This window comes from Delphinapterus leucas, chromosome 1 (genome assembly GCF_059928025.1).
Source record: "Delphinapterus leucas isolate spDelLeu-1000000601 "Yukka" chromosome 1, BTC_Dleu_Yukka2, whole genome shotgun sequence".
Classification (NCBI taxonomy): domain Eukaryota; kingdom Metazoa; phylum Chordata; class Mammalia; order Artiodactyla; family Monodontidae; genus Delphinapterus; species Delphinapterus leucas.
Genome location: NC_143129.1, coordinates 93525734 through 93542051, shown reverse-complemented (window position 1 = coordinate 93542051; position 16318 = coordinate 93525734). Strand labels below are relative to the sequence as shown.

At 52.2% G+C, this 16318-nt stretch overlaps 1 protein-coding gene across 2 annotated transcripts; it reads right to left on the bottom strand.

Moving 5' to 3' along the window:
• Positions 1 to 576: 576 nt before the first annotated feature.
• Positions 577 to 14549, bottom strand: KCNA2 (potassium voltage-gated channel subfamily A member 2). Of its 2 annotated transcripts, XM_022584108.2 has the most exons (3): positions 14450 to 14549; positions 12593 to 12931; positions 577 to 12151 (listed from the first exon to the last, which is right to left on the bottom strand). In XM_022584108.2, the coding sequence occupies exon 3, from the start codon at positions 11986 to 11988 to the stop codon at positions 10489 to 10491; it is 1500 nt and encodes a 499-aa protein (XP_022439816.1). In that variant the 5' UTR covers positions 11989 to 12151; positions 12593 to 12931; positions 14450 to 14549; the 3' UTR covers positions 577 to 10488. The 2 variants fall into 2 exon arrangements, with proteins under 2 accessions (XP_022439816.1, XP_089774327.1); XM_089918201.1 differs by lacking the exon at positions 14450 to 14549 and having other exon boundaries at positions 12593 to 14417.
• Positions 14550 to 16318: the final 1769 nt, after the last annotated feature.

The window sequence follows — 16318 nt, the reverse complement described above, 5'->3', positions numbered from 1 at the left end:
CTGGCCAGTTTCCCAGGGGCAGAGTGTGGCAGACTGGAAGGGGTGTAACTGGAGATCATTAATGAGAGACTTGGTGGGGGGGTGCAATGTGCTTGCTGGTGGCTGCTGAGGGCAAGGACCTGTCCCACCCACACCGTGGCCACTTTTGAGCCATCTGAATGCTGGGGAGTCCAGCTATGGACCAGGATAACCCTCAGAGGAAATGCCTCAGCAGTGTGTGGGTGCGTGAATATCAGAATCTTCTCCAAGGAGGCGCCACTGCACGGCTGGAGAACCAGGCCCCTCCTCCTTGGGAGGCACTGGCTCGAATGGGCAGAAATCGGGGTGGGTTTGAGGAAAGGGCCTGCAAAGGGGGCGGGTGCGGCTGGAGTTCAGTGACTCCCAGGGGTCTGACCGCCTTTGGTTTTCAAACCGGGTCCCCCTGCCCCACACATCCCCTGCTCCACCAAAGGCACAAGCAGCACACGTACAATGGGGGAGGAATCTCAAACCCGCCCCTACCCTCCCACCCACACCCTGTGCTTCACGTGCGCTGAGCTCTCAGGATGAGCAGGTGGGCACACGGCCTGGGTGGTCCCTGATGCGTCCAGGAGAGCCCTCTCCTGCTCTGCCCCGGTCTCCGGATGGGCCCTCATGGCTGCAGAGCCTGGCCTGAGAGCGAGGCAAGTGCGCGCGCATGTCGGAGGGACGGCAATCTAGCCGGGCAGGAAGGAAGGTGGGAACGATCAGGGCCTGTCAAAAATTTTATTTGCGTTTTCATTTCACACGGAATGATGTTAAAATAAATCCTCAGTAATATATATTTATATACGTATTTACTTGTGTTGATATTTACAAAAGACTGTGGAGCTCCATGAAGTCTATGTACACCTATGATCAGGTGGACAGGCAATGTTCATTGAGGCACATATGTACACATATATGTATAACCTATGTACAAATATAAGACCCTACTGACACAGGAACTCTCAGCAGCAGAAGTCCTGGGCGGGGCAGTGTTGGTGGGGCTGAAAGCTTCCAGAATATGTCAGCAAGAATGATAATATCTATACATCCTGTGCAATGTGGTTAGAGCTGGTGTCTAAATTTTCACGAAGCAAACAAATAGTTAAATGACTCCCAACTCCCATGAGTCTTCCCCACAGGCCCTGCTCCGCCTCCAGCTCCCACTGGTCCCCAGCCTCTTATCACCATGGAGACCCCGGTTCCCTTTTGGCATCATCCTTACAGAGCGTTACCATCAGCCTTGGAGTTCCTTCTCCTATTGATCCCAGAGAGCCTTATTTATCTGCCTCTCCTTTTTGAGTTTTCAGAAATTATTAGAGCTAGGACACAGAGGGCAGCTGTGGAGCCATGCCTGAGCAGCAAGGAAGCCAGTGCAAACCCTAATTAGAATCTGTGCTGTGTGAGCGGCCATTTCCACATTTTCTATCTATGTGCGTGTAATATATAAATCTCCAGAGACAGCCTATATAAGCACATAAGCACACAGGTCTAGAAAAGGAAAAAGCATCGTGCACTTATGAGCTTTAGAGCTGTGTCCCTGATGAAAACTAGAGAATCCTCCTTGATTGCTGGCACCATTAATCCTGGCTGTTCCAAGATTACCCTTAGTGGAGCAAGGGATGTAGGGATGCAGAAACCCAGTCAGAGGCCAATTTGGCCCGGGCACTGCTTGCTCAGCAGGCTGGAGCTCGATCATGGGACTTTCCAGCTTCCTGGGGCCCTTCAAGTGAAGGAATCATCCAAGCACGACAACAAAGGGAAACTGGGTCGCTAGATCCCACGTGAAGGCAGAACTGGGGCAAGCACGGAGCGTGTTCAGACCCTCTGGAGTTGACACTCACCCTCGCCAAAGCCAGCCAGGCTACTCTCCATGCTTTTCTCTCTCACTTCTTAGCCTGTGGCAGCTTGCTCCACTCCAGCCCTACCTGGCAGGTCACAGTCCTCGCCCTGTGCTTCACAAGCTAAAAAGGCAGGCGTGTCAGCAGCTGACATGGAAATTGGTAGCAAAGTGAGCCCCTGAATATCCTCTTCCTCCCAGCTCCTTCTCTTTCTCTCTCTAGCAGCCCAGAGTGTTTATGTGCTCATACAAAGTGAGTGTCTGGGGAATCATTTTCAAGGAGAAGCAGGGCTTACAGCCCTCTCATGAAGACAGAGAACAGACCCAGGACTGAGTCCTCTGAGTAGCTACCAAAGGTCCTAGCGCGCTGCCACATTTACACTGCCCTCAGTTACCTAGATGTTGCAGCAGCTGTCCACATTATTATGTAATTACACCTGCCCTGTGCATCTGTCCGTGGAATGATGCAGGCAGTTCTCAACTGCAAACTCATCTGGAACATATCTGACTATTTTAGGAGTGCAGGGGAGCACAGAAAGTTATATTCGTTTCCTTGCTGAGGTTCAGGAGGTGTAAGAAGTGGCCATCAGGACAGGCTGCCTCAGTTGCTCCAGTTTACCAGCTGGCCATGCTAAGTCTGGTTTATGGGCTTCTATTATCTGATTGCTGTCAACTTGGCCAGACCGGAGGGCTTCTGGGAATGTTGGGAAAGGGCAAGCACCCCTGCACCACCTCACTTGCGTCAGATACGAGGAGCCCCTCTCAGCCCTATCTAGGTAGAGCACACATAGTCAAGTGCAGGAGGTGAGGCTGGAAGTATCTCCCATGGGTCTAACACACTGCCAGGGAGATGGAGAATGACAGCACGGTTCAGCTCAGACCCAGCTGTTTCTCCAAAGAGGCAGCTGAATTATGGGTGCTCTACTGCCTACACCGCAACCTAGATTTGGCCAGAATCAACAAAAGGATGGGTTCGTTAGTTCCATTGGTTGCTACACATCTCGCCTTCCATGGGGCAGAGATGTTCTTTAGCTCCTCATTAAAAATGTTACTTTCAGATCTCATGAAATTCAAGCCTAGGTTACCACCAATGACAAAGAGAGAGGGAAACAGATCCGTACTTTGCCAGGTCTTCGAGCTTTCCCCTCCCACAGAGCTACAAAGTTTGGAATAACTTTTCTGGTCCTCAGTGATGAGGTTACAGCCAATCAGGGCAGACAGAACAAAGAATAAAGCACCTGGCCTTTAGATCAGACTTCCCTTTTATCCCTGAGTCAGGCAGCCACATAGAAGGGAAGGGAAAGATGCTAGAGCCTGATCTTTTGTTATGAAAGAACTACCTTCTAGAGAGGTCCCTACGCAGGAGAAAAGGAGCTGAACTGGAGATATGGTGAGAATGCAAAGGAAGGTCATTTTAAAAATTCAAATAAATGCAGTTTATTTCTTGCGTTGCCAAATGTATTCCACATTAGTGAAGCTAAGGGGATCGGTCAGTGTATTAACTGTGTAACTTTTGAAACAACGGTATACATATATACATATACTATACATATATATACACAGATATATGTATATATGGAAAACCTGTGATAACTCAGGACCAATTAACCAAAACCTCGACTAATGAGAATTATGTTTTCTTACTATAATTTCAGTAGAAAGAGGCAAATGATAGCAAGGGCATTATCTGATGAGCCCAGATAGCCAACTTCCAGGGATGTCTTGCAGCCCGCAGACATTCATCCTATTTCTTTGGTCTTCTCCACCCACATTCTGTACAAGGAGCACTGAGGTTGAGAATGTTGACCCTGAGCAATGCAAGGTCTTCTGTCGTCTTCAAACATTTTACTTACTAAGGCAGGGAAGTTTATACTAACCTACTTAGGAAAGGTTTTTTTTTTTTTTTTTTTTTTTCATAACAAAGGTTGAACCAAAACACGTTTTCCCATTCCCACCCAAAAAACCATAATTGTAAAGCCATCCAGACGGCTCCCTTCCCTGAGCATTTCCCCATCAGTTAACTGAGGTTTTGCTGTATACGCACGTATAGAGCAAGGTAGAGTGAAAAGGCATGGGATGGGACCCTGGCGTTGCCAGCCTTCCCCGATTGTCCAGTCTGAGAATTCAACCGCACAGATTTTTTTCAGGAAAGGAGACTCTTCTAAAGTCCCCAGTTACGTGTGTAGATATTTGTGCAACAGTACACTACCTTGGGTGGTGGGGGTCTTCGTTTCACTACTGTCATGCCCTAACCACCCACGAACACTATCCCTGTAGACCTCTGCCCACAAACACTTGCTTCTCTCCGCAGCTCTCATGGCATCCCTTTGGTTAAGCAAGTCAGCTTGTTTTGAAGGACAGCCAGAGGGCAATTCCCCAAATCTGCCCAGGCTACCCATCCCAGGTGCAAACCTCCAGGCCACATTCCTCCAGCATCCATCTCCCAGGGGAGGGGAGGGAGGAAAACAGAGGGATCAAGTGATGGCTTTAAGTGCATGGAAATGATCTTCTGTAATGGCTCAGGATGCTTTATTCTTATCTATTGGTAAGCGCTTTCCTGCAGGCTTCCATTACACCCTGCCAGTCTGACCATAAGCCCATGAGATGACCTGGTGTGAGGTCGCTCAGACTCAAGGTTTCAGTGCCTGGAGGTTGTGAGAGTGCCATGTGAGAGCAGGCGGAAGGGGCAGGTGGCAGGGAGAGAGGGACGGAGATGCACACGGAGACACAGAGAGGTGCACACGGGAAGAGCCAGAGAGATAAAGAAAGCCTTCTCCCGACCTTCCTTGTGCAGATGTGTATGTTTACATTCCAAAGGAGGGTCAGAGCCTCAGAGGGCAGGAGTCATATGACCATGTGGGAAGAAGAGGGAACTACAGAGACGGTGAACTAATGCCCAGAAGCCAAGGGCATTATCTGAGCATCCGGGTACTATCGCTTTTCAGTCCTGAGAACAAGATTTTGAGATAACTATTGCTAAAGAAAACAGTCACTATTTAGTTTATTGCACGTTTCCTCTTTAAAAAATAAACTATGAGAGATGGAGCTGAACTTTGGTGGGAAAGGAAGCAGAAAGAAGGGAAAAGTGAACTAGGTTTGTTTGAGGAAGAGACCCATCCCAGCTTGTCAGGGATCACTTACCTCCACCTGTCCCTGCTTGCTGCTTTGATGAGAGAACAGGGCTGGTCTCAACAAGGGCCAAGTCTTAGGATCAAGATAATGGTCACATTAGCCGTTTGGACACCTCCCAGCATCCAGCGCTCTGCTAGTTGGCTCTGCAGGTGGCTAATGATGTTAATGAGTTTGAGGTCATGGGTTCATACCTGGCAATGGACACTTTGTCAAGGCTGGGCAAGCCTCCATTGTGTAACCAAGGAGCACCCTGGAAATTACACCCTACGTAGACCAGCCCTCTCAGACCAGGCAGCCATCACCCAGACGGAGGCTGTTATGACAATGGGCCCTAGGAGAGCCAGAGCTGGAGCAGGGTTCACCATCCCCACCCCTGGGTAAACAATTCAAAGCAGTGTACTCCTCCCACCTGCCATGGGCGGGGGTGGGGGGGGTCTGGTGCTACCCTCATATGCAATTTGCAAACTGTCCTATAGTTTCCTTTGGGGAAAGTCAGCCTCCACCTCTCTTCTCTGCTACTGTTGGCAGCACTGAACCCCCAGCCTGCCCTCTCTCAACTGCGCGTGGCGCTGATACTTTATGGTTGACCGTGATTAAGGAAGTTGGCCAAAGACCTCACTACAATGGAGTGAGAGATCCAGGGAGAGCAGACAGGACAAGCTAATCCTGCAGCCCTCTCCACACGGGGTGGCCACATGAGCCCCCAGGCTGGAGACTCAACAAAGCTTTCCTGGCAGCCCTTTCCACACCAGACCAATGGAGTCTGGAGGCACACTCACTTGGGGCCCCCTTTCAGGGCTAACCTCCTGGTTTCATGCCTACTCCATCCTCCGAGGCCCAGCTGAGAGGAGCAGAGGGAAGCAGAGAGGAAGGAAGAGTGTGTCAAACACCACAGAAGCTTCAGGAAGCACAGTGCCTTCATTATGACCTTCGGTACATTTCAGCTCCTGAAAAGTTAATTCTGAAATATGACTAGCTCAGGTACTCTTTCTTCCTGACAACCTCTCCACCTCTCCTGGACTTCCTTCTCTGTAGACTCCTGAGAACTCCAACTTCCTTGAAAGTTTGAGCCCATGGAGACACCTGCTGAAGCTAAAGGGAAAATTGGTATCCTGACTTGAAAACACTTGAAAGGCCCAGCATGTTGCACTGAATGTGCAGATTTGGACCCACACGCTCATTTCCTGTGGCTGTTGCTTCCTCCGTGGAGACTGGGAGCTTGACTATCTTTAGGAGGGAAGCGTGGGGCACACCCTGGATGGCCGCAGGAGTAGAGACCTGATCTGATGCCTGACTTCAACCCCCCAACTTCCATCTGAGGTGAAGCCTTTGCTAAAACGCACCCAGCTCTCAGCTAGTCCTACTAGAGGGAAGAGCCAGCTCTGTGTGTAACCCAAAACAGCGTGTAATCTTACAAAGCATTTCAATCTGGCCTTAGAATATAGGATACAAATCAGGTCTTCTGAAAAAAAGATGCTGTTTGCTTGTGTAACATTAGGTTTAAGTCCTTAATCAGGTTTCACTTAAGCTGAATTGGTGTGTGTTTCCTCAAGGTACAGCCATTGGATGGGAGGCAAGGCAACCAGGTGGAGCCGGGGCAGGGGAAGAAGCCTGCCTGGCATTGCACACCCATAGAGGGGACTCAGGAGTTGACTCCATTGGGCTTATGCCCAAGAGCAAGTGAGATGCCACAAGCAAGTAAAGGTGACTCATTTTAAGAGACAAGTCTACATATGGCCTCGACTTTCTGACTGAGCCCCCTGACAAAGACACTGGGGATGGAGGGGCAATAAGGTCTGTGGGCTGAGGGAATGTTGGGAGCATCCTCCCTCTGGTTCTGGGCCTACGACCCTGCAGTTTCTTGAGCCACCACTGCTTTCAAGAGGACGGGGTTGAATCCAGAGATCCCAGGGGTTGGGAGCAGGGGAGACTGGGCTATTGGGTTGTCTGTGTGCACTTGCTTTGAAAGAAAGGACGGGGCCAGGAGGTGTATATTAATGGACCGTCAGCTGTCCCAGGTCCTTCCATGCTTGGCACCAGGGTTTCTGGTGGGAGGAAGGTGAACAGGTAGAAACCCTATGAGATTCCCAGTCTTAATCAGAGATCTGCTTGACGATGCTGGTCCATATTTTGCCTTAAACCTTGGGGTTATTTTTCTGAAATCTAGGAGTGAGGCGGGGGAAAAGACTAGAGGAAGAGATTTCCTGAAGGATATTGAGGGGGAGAGACGCAGGTTAGGGAAAGATGATTAAATCTGATCTTTTGTTTATGCCTATTAATTTATAGCTATGGGGGCAGAACAATGGATCTGAGTATATGTACACATTTCATGTGTGGTGTGTGTGTGTGTTCTTGGGTGTGTGTGCTGTATTTTGTGTGCGTAATGTGAATAAATGTATTGTGTGTACAAACCGAGTTTGTATTTTGTGTGCAGAAATAATAGTAAAGTATCTTTTGTGTATCCTGTATGTATACCCATGTGTCCATGTAGTTTCTGTGTGTTTTGCATCTGAGTTGCAGGTTTGTACGTGGTGTACGTAGGTATCTGTATATGTTCCGTATTGGTAAGTACATCCCGTGTCTGTGCTGAGTGTGTGTATTCTGGATATAGGTATAACCGTATATCTTTTGAGTGCCCTTTTCATTAATTTGGTCTCTGTGTATCTGCATGTGTGGTGCATGTTTTGTATTTGTGTATGGCAACAATGTAGATCTCTTTTGTGATGGGTGTGCATGTCTGTGTGCCGGTGTGGGTGAACATTTTATAGTCCCAGGTCAAGGACACTGGGATAAAACATCTACCCCACAACCTCGGCCTTAGGTATGCATTGTCTTACCATCTATTTTCCCAAGGTCTGCGTCCCTCCACCCTATGTCTTGGAAATGCAGCACCACCTCCCATATAGGAGAGGAAGAGAAGCACAGAGGCTTCGCGCTGGGCCTGGGATACCCTGCAGACCCCTGGGGATGTGGGTGACCAGGAACTAGTGAGCACCCTGGGCTGGTGCCCCACCCCCCCAGGTTAACTGTAGGTGCTGAAGAGCCAACAGTGAGGCCGGGGCTGGAGTCATGGCTGGGCAGCCTGACCACACAACTCGCTGTGTTTGGGAAATTTAATCTATTATGTTGAAAGGCAAAGAAGCCCAGTTTGTGAGGCAAAAGCTTCCCCACCTCCATGTATTCCAGGGCCAGCTGAACTCTACCTTTAGGCTATGCAGTGCTTTTTCACTCTCAGCCCGTTCTGGCGGTGGGGAATGATTCTGTGCCCAGCCTTTGGTTTCTTAAGCAGCCCTGGTTGCCAGTTTAATGCGGAGAGAGCTTGAGAGAACATGACGCCTGTGGATCGACTAGGGATTCCATCCCTTGGTCCTGAACTTCAGAAATTTCCACATAGAGGAGGTTTCCTTTCAGCCCAGACCTGTGGAATTGGGTCCCCAGGAGCCCTCCTCCTTAGTGTCCTTGGTTTCAAAGCAGGTGATCCATTCTGGCTCTTTGGGGAAAGATTCATGAAAGTGACAGATGCAGAGGCAAATGACCATGTTGGTTTTGTGTATTTTGCATCAGAGTTGCAGGTTGTGTCTTCGTTCATGGTATATGTAGGTCTCTTGTGTATGTTCTATATTGGTAAATACATTCTACGTCTTAAATAAAAACCGGACAGGGTGGGGAAAGACGAGAATGGAGGTGATGAAGATGATGGGCTGTAGAGAGGAGGCCTGGGTTGGGTCTGGCCCAGGACAGCTGGAGCTGTGAGGGCCCTAGGGCCCTTGTGCACTCAGTAAGACAAGCTTCAGCCATGAGAAACTGAAGCTGCAGCACATGGAGGGCAGAAAGACAATTCGAACATCTAAGAATCCATGAAGACTGGAGTGTCTGAGGCAATGGCAGCAAACCTAGGCCCAGTGGGATGACCAATGAGACAAATTAACCCATTAGGCCTCTGAGACAACCAACCCACCAAGCAGTGGATTTGCTCCTGAACCTGAACTCCAGAGAATGACTATATATGTATGTGTGCATATATACATATACACACGTATGTATGTATATATATGTATATATATATATGTGTGTGTATATATATATATACACACTCTAGTGCACATAGTCAAACACATGCATATATTGCCCTGTGTCAAAAATATTGCATAAGCTTATACAAGGTTCAAATGCAATTTTTTCTATAGCTAGCTAGGTAGAGGAATTCGTGAAAGAGATTCTCGGTACATATTTATATACACTGGATCCACAGATCCACATTTCCTCAGGACGAGATGCCCCAGTCAGCTATACAGTCATGCCCATGACTAGGTTAATTCCTAAGGTGCAGTCACGTGAGGTGTTTAGACACTGCTTTCCCTGCTCACTCTCCTGGCTTTGCAGAGCTGTGTGCCCCCATTTGGAAGAACAGGGATGGGGTGGGCTGGAGGGCCAGAAGTTTTGGTTCCCCACTCCAAACAGTCTATTTTTTTTCTCCTGATTGAGGGCTTTTGTATTCTGATGGGAAAAAAAAGACAACCCTCGTTCAACGCCATTCCTAGGCTATTAATACTCTAAATATGAATACTGTGTAGGCTACTAAGAAAATAGGTTATCTCCTGTGTTTTAAATATTGAGATTCATGCAACAAACACCCATGCAGCTCTATCGCATCACTGGTAAATTTCACTGCAGTGTCAGTGTAGCTGGGCCCCAGCACTAGGAAAGCAGATGCCTGCAACCTCCAGTGTAACGAAGAAATCAGACATGTTTTTGTGACCCCGAAGCCTGCAAAAATGGTGAAATCTGAAGCTGAGAGGTCCCTTGGTTTGTTAGCTTCTCCCAGTAGCGTTAAGGGAGCAAATGTGAAACCTGACAACTCATATTCGGTCATCCTAACTGTCCCTCCCCTGGGCTTCCCTCACATCGACACTGCAGAGAAAAAACCAAATGCAGTATTTTCCGTTATGAAACACAAGCCTCCGGAGCGTCTGCTTGGCAACTGCATTTCACAACCCCCCAGCCTGTGACACAGAAATTAATTCCAACACACAGCACTGTGTGTTCTTTTCAATGCAAAAATGGGAAAGACCTTTCGAATAATTACCAGAACTTTAAAGCTAAGCTACCGTGGTTTTCCTCTGTGAAGGGGGAGGTAGGCTCAAGTGGGGTGGTGGGGGGAATTGCATCTGCGAGATGCCGTGTGCATTTCATTAGGAAGAAAAGGTGACACTGATGTGGTAGGTTCTGTATTTGTTATGAGGTGGCCTCAATGTGTCCTTCTGAAATCCTGGCTTCCATAGGTGACTCCCATCTTTGGAAACCCCTAAGCCGGTGATGAAGATTTGCATGAAAGCCATGGATACATATTCTGTGTTCTAAATCAAAAATCAAAAGATCAAAAGTCACTTGCACGACTATTGCTTTCCATGCAGAACCAGATACACACTGTAGAACACACTGACTACAATGCAGGCTATTATGCGATATCTGCATTAGTTCCATTGAGCTGGGAGTATGTGAATAGGGTTCAATCAGACATCAGTTAACATTTTGGTAATATTCACATAGTTTGTATTAGCCAAAGTGCAGTTGGCTGTTTTCAAGTTTTCCTCTCTAAAGTCCTCGTTACTGTTGTTTACCCCCTCCTGGATCTCCATGTAGTCAGACTTACTAATGGTAGAGGCACTTCTACTTTTCTTTAGGTCAGGGGAGGATGGGATCTTTGGACAGCTCGTCACTTGCAAGTACTGGGCCTGTTCCTCTCCCTCTGTCTCCCGGTGGTAGAAGTAGTTGAAATTGGACACTATGACGGGGACAGGTAAGGCAATGGTTAACACACCTGCAATTGCACATAGGGAACCCACGATCTTTCCCCCAATAGTAGTTGGAACCATGTCTCCATAGCCTACAGTTGTCATGGAGACGACTGCCCACCAGAAGGCGTCCGGGATGCTTGGGAATTGGGACTCTCGCTCATCGGCCTCTGCGAAATAGACAGCACTAGAGAAGAGGATGACCCCGATGAAGAGGAAGAATATCAGGAGGCCTAATTCTCTCATGCTGGCTTTGAGGGTCTGACCTAGAATCTGAAGACCTTTGGAGTGTCTGGACAACTTGAAAATCCTAAAGACTCTTACCAACCGGATGACTCGAAGGATGGCCAGTGACATGGCCTGCTGGCCCTGCTGAGCATCTTCTGGCTTCTCAGCCAGCTCTGTTCCCAGGGTGATGAAGTAGGGGATGATGGCTACAATGTCAATGATGTTCATGATGTTGGTGAAGAAGCCGGCTTTGCTGGGACAGGCAAAGAACCTCACCAAGAACTCAAAGGAGAACCAGATGATGCAGAGGGTCTCTACAATGAAGAAAGGGTCGGTGAAGGAAGTGGACTGCTGGTACCCGATGGTGCTATTGGAATAGGTATGGAAGGTCACTCCACTGCCATGCATGTCTTCATTCTCATCCCGGAATATGGGCAACGTCTCCAGGCAGAAGCTGACGATTGAGATCAAGATCACCATGACAGATACAATAGCTATAATCCTGGCAGGCCCTGAGCTCTCTGGGTATTCAAAGAGAAGCCACACCTGTCTCTGAAATTCATTTTCGGGTAGAGGACGCTCTTCCTCTTTGATGTAGCCTTCATCTTCCCGAAACATCTCCATTGCTTCTTCTCCTAGCTCATAAAACCGAATTTCTTCGGAGAATATATCTAAGGGCACATTCACGGGTCGCCTCAACCGGCCCCCAGACTGGTAGTAGTACAAAATGGCATCAAAGCTTGGGCGGTTCCGATCGAAAAAGTACTCATTCCGGAGAGGGTCAAAGTATCTCATCCGCTTCTTTGGGTCCCCTAAGAGGGTCTCTGGAAACTGGGCTAAGGTCTTTAGCTGGGTCTCAAACCGCAGCCCTGAGATGTTGATCACCACCCTCTCACAGCATTCGTGGTCTGCTTCTGGGTCATAGGTGTCCTGCGGGTGCCCAGGGAGGGCAGCGGCCTCATCCACTGGGTCTCCGGTGGCCACTGTCATAATTGGAACCAAGAGAAGCGCCTCTCGCTACGCCTTCTAGCTGCCTGGCGGCAGGGAGCTCAGGGCGCTGCTTACGGCCCCAGGAAACACAGCAGCATCGGCCTGCACTCCTGCAGGGGAGCCCCCAGGTCTCTCTGAGAGCCAGAGAGATAGCCCCGCTTGGCTGAAAGACAGAGGTGGTTAAGGACATAAGACCACTCAGCATTGGCAACTTGACCTGGGTTGCTGCTTTTTCTCTCTCATCTCTCAGCCAAGAAGCTCAAAAATATGACCACCACCACAAAAAAGTAAGATTTATGTTCACCTCGTAGCCTGGCTGGGGATGGGAGGGGAGCAGGTGGCGGTCTCTCAAGAAAGCTCTGGATTGCCCTGCACTGGGGGCAGGTGGCTGGTCCAGGTCCCTCTGCACTGCACAGGCTTCATGGAGCACAGCCCCATATCAGAGGCTGGAAGGGAACCTTCTCCCAGGCAGTGAACTAACGTCTTGCAGATACCTGCACCCTGGGAGGTATTTGCAGTGGTGGACCTTGGGCCTGGGCCTCTCTCATTGCCCACACCCCAATGACTCTACAAATGGCTGTTATTAAATAATAGATTGATTTACCTGGCAAGGCAGGAATCTGCAGCTCTCTTCCTTGCAGAACTGATCCGATGCTGCAGGAATCCTAGATACACAAACAGGCAGCCTGATTCCCCATCACGTCTTCTCACTTGAGCTAGAAATAATGGTGAGTCATTCTGGGCAGGAGGGTAGGCTCCAGGTCCTGGAGGTGAGCTCCTGGGCTGGGCTGGGCTGGAGGGGCAGTGGGATGCCTGGTCAAGGGCACGCAGGACTCGAGGACAGCCGAGATTGGGTCTGGAGCCTTTGAAAGGAAGGAGGCAAGATGCAATGCTCAGCAAAAGCCAGAGTCCTCCTGGCTGTCCTCAGGAGGTGTGACGTTGCCTGGAAAAAACAAGGTGGAATCAGGGTTTCTGGGCAGCTGGTGCCAAGATTTAGGAGGGCGCTGGCAGCTTCTCTTCCATGCCCACCTTGCATTCTGGTGTCACACCTGAGAACTATCCCTCAGCCTCCCAGCCTCCTCTGGGCAGGCTTACATCAGTTGGAAGTATGCTCTCCCAGGGAACAAGCCTTTAAACTTGGCTGGGCCTGTCTCCTCCAGGGGCCTCACCGGGCTGAGCCAGATGCCCCATTGGTCCTCTGCAGCCATCAGGAGGGACTCTGGGCAAAGCCTCCCACCCCCAGGTCAGGACACAGCATCTCCCAAGGGGAGGGCTTCCTATGCTGCAGCCTGACTTCCAGCCCTGTCCTCTGCAAAGTCCTGGAAGAAGAACGGCTCCTCCCCACTCTGGCCCCCCAACACACACACTCCTTCAGAGCTCATTTAGGGAGACTCCTCACACAGAAAGGTCGATCTCCAAAAGCTGGCTGGCTTGGTCCCAGGACTTACTCTCCTTCAGGGATCCCTAAACTGCAGGCCTCCCTCCGGGCGCGGTGGCATTTGAACTGGGCAGGCGCTCGACCACCGATTTCTCCCCAAGACAAAATCCCTCACGTCGTCTCCTCGGCAGTGAGCACAGAACCAAGGCTCAAGTCAGCCTGGCTTCGAGGCGGCTTGGCAGCAGCGAGAGGGGGGAGCCTGGAGGAAGCCGGCTTCCGGGCTGGCCCCCTGCCGGCCCAATCCTGCCGGCCCCAGGGCGGGGAGGGGTCCGGGGCCTCTCCCCATCGCCCCGGGCTCCGGCCGGGACTCCGCCGGGCGCGCTCCGCGCTCGGCTCCGAGCGAGTGGATCAGACCCACCAGCTGGCCGCGGCAGTCAGCGCCACCTTAACCCCCTCCTGCCCGATCCGGAGGGGGCTCTAGCGGCGGGCCAGAGCGCAGCCCAGCTGTTTTGCCCCTAGGATCCGAGGGAGCTCCTAGGCTCGATCTCCTTCGGAAAACACTGGAACCTAAACACTGGGGGTGGGGAGTAGGCTGCTGCCCCAGATCTTGGCTTCCTCCCTCCTAAGAGCGGGGTCACCCCGGCAGCCCACGGCCCCAGGGAGGCGGAAAAGCCCTGCTCTGCCGAAAAGCCGTTTTCATTCCGAGCCGGGGGGGGAACCCTGCCCGGCCGTCGCAAGTGATTTGGGTCCTACCAACCGGCTCTATTTACCAGACATGGTTATGCTGTCACTGCACTTCCCATCACCCACCAGCTCCTCTCTGCGCCCCCCGCCACGCGCCCCGCATTGCCCGGAGGGTCCCCGAGCCCGTTCCGTGTTCTCTCCTTCCGCTGGACGCCAGCCCCCTCGCCCGCCCCGATCCGGGCCGGCAGCCATGGTCGGCACAGACTCGCCCGCCCCGGACTCAGCCCGAGCCCGCCGCGATGCCGGCTGCGCCGCCCGGTGCCCCGCAGCCCCTCTGGGCGCCGCAGCCCAGGCAGGGGGAGGCAGCACGCGCAGCCGAGCGCCCCGACACCCATTTACCCTTCCCGATGGGCACCCGGAGCCTCCATGTTTCTGGGTGACCGCAAGCGCCGGCAGAACCGCGGCGGCAGCGGGAGGCGGCGGCAGCGGGCGGCGGCGGCGGCGGCGGCGGCGGCGGCGGCGGCGGCGGCGGCGGCGGCGGCGGCGGCGGCGGCGGCGGCGCGGGCGGCCAGCCGGGAGCCGGCTCTGCAGTCCCGCCGGCGGCGCGTAAGGAGAGCCCGGCCGCCGCCCGCAGCCGCACCGCGCCACGCAGCGCCGCACCTGGCCGCCAGCGAACTCGAATTAAAGGGGCCGGCGGGGGCCAGAGCCGACGAGGCGCGCCGCCCGCCGCCCGCCGCCGCCACCGCCACCGGGCTGTCCTCTCAGTGGGGCCCCGGGGCCTCGGCCCCCTCCCCGCAAGGAAAGCACCCCATCCCTTGGCAGAGCTCAGCTTACTGACCAGAACCTCGTGGAGGGCTGAGCTGGGTGCTGCCAGGGCCGGGGAACCGGGGGCAGAAGTTGAGGAGCGGTCATGAGAGACTTCTGCCAACAGTAAGAAGTAGCCAAGGAGGAAACGATCAGTAGCAGCTCTCCCAGGCCCGAGAAGGGATCCAGCCCCGTGGGAAATGTGTTGCTATTCTTACGATGCTGCCAGACAGAATCTGCAGACCCCCTCCTTGCCCTCTAGCGCCGCCTCGCCCCCTCCTCCAGCTCTGCCTCCCACCCGCCTCTTACCCAGCCAAAGCTTTGGCTTCGCAGAGGGGAATGCAGCAGGTGCGGGCCGCAGTGTGGCAGAAACTCGCTGCTGTGTTCGCCCCCACCGGGACGAGCCGCAGGAACCCGCAGAACTGCAGCGCTGGCTCTCTGGACTCCCTCCCGCAGAGCCGGGGCAGGGAAGGCTGGGGGACGTGCAGCTGCCCCAGGGAAGCGCCAGCTCCTCACAAAATGGGCCCCTGACAGACCTCACAAAGCCAGCTGGCCCACGGGGCTCTGGAATTGGAAATGCAGCTCACGGCGCACCGGGGTGGGTGATGGAAGATGCCCTTTGCTTTTGGAAGAATGTGTGGGAAGCCCAGTCTGCCCTCTGCTCAGATGGTGGATCTGAGAGGGCCCAGGGTGCTCTTGAGAGCCCCGTGACAGCCCCAAGCCCCTGCCAGTTCTGGTGTCCTGTCTGAATTGCTGTTCCAAACAGCGGTTCCTTGAGCCCAAACTGCAGCAGACATGGAGCCCTGTGCGCAGAGGACCTCTAGTCCCAGGGAGGCTGCTGCTGGGCCCTCCTTGATCAGAGAACCCTCCTCTTTAGGCCTGTAGTTCCTGATGGAAGCTCTGAGAACCCACGGGGTCTGGGTCTGTGGAATTCAAGTGTTTCATCAAGGTAGTATTCAAGGTATTGTTTAAGACTGGGGGCCTAACCAGAGCTGCAGGCGGACAGTGACCTCAGTGAGCTCTGGGAATGATAGATGACTACCAGGCAGGACTGGTTTGGTTTAGGGCCTCATAGAAGCTGGACTGGCAGTGTCCCAACCTGAGTGTGACCTGGGTATATTGGAACCAGCCAGGCTGGGACTTAAATCCCTGCCAGGTCCTAGGCAAGTTCATTCATGTCTCTGGACCTCAGTTTCCTCATCTGCAAAATGAGGATATTTCACAGGCTGTTGCGAGGGTTAAATTGTTTATGCAAAGAGTTTAGCCCCCAGCAGAAACTCCACAAATGTTGGTTTCTCCACTCTGCTTCCCTAGGAAACTCCCCTCCTAACTCCCAGCTTCCTGCTTAGCTTTGGGCTCTTTCTCTAGGTGCCCAGTCACCAGGTTCTCTCTGCTTCTCAGTCTGCCCACCCCTCACTCTCCTTGAGGTCTCAGCCATTCCCACCTCCTTCACCAAACTATCCT

Coding starts and splice junctions, on each gene's coding strand:
- KCNA2 (XM_022584108.2), bottom strand. CDS start 11,988: ATGACAGTGGCCACCGGAGACCCAGTGGATGAGGCCGCTGCCCTCCCT.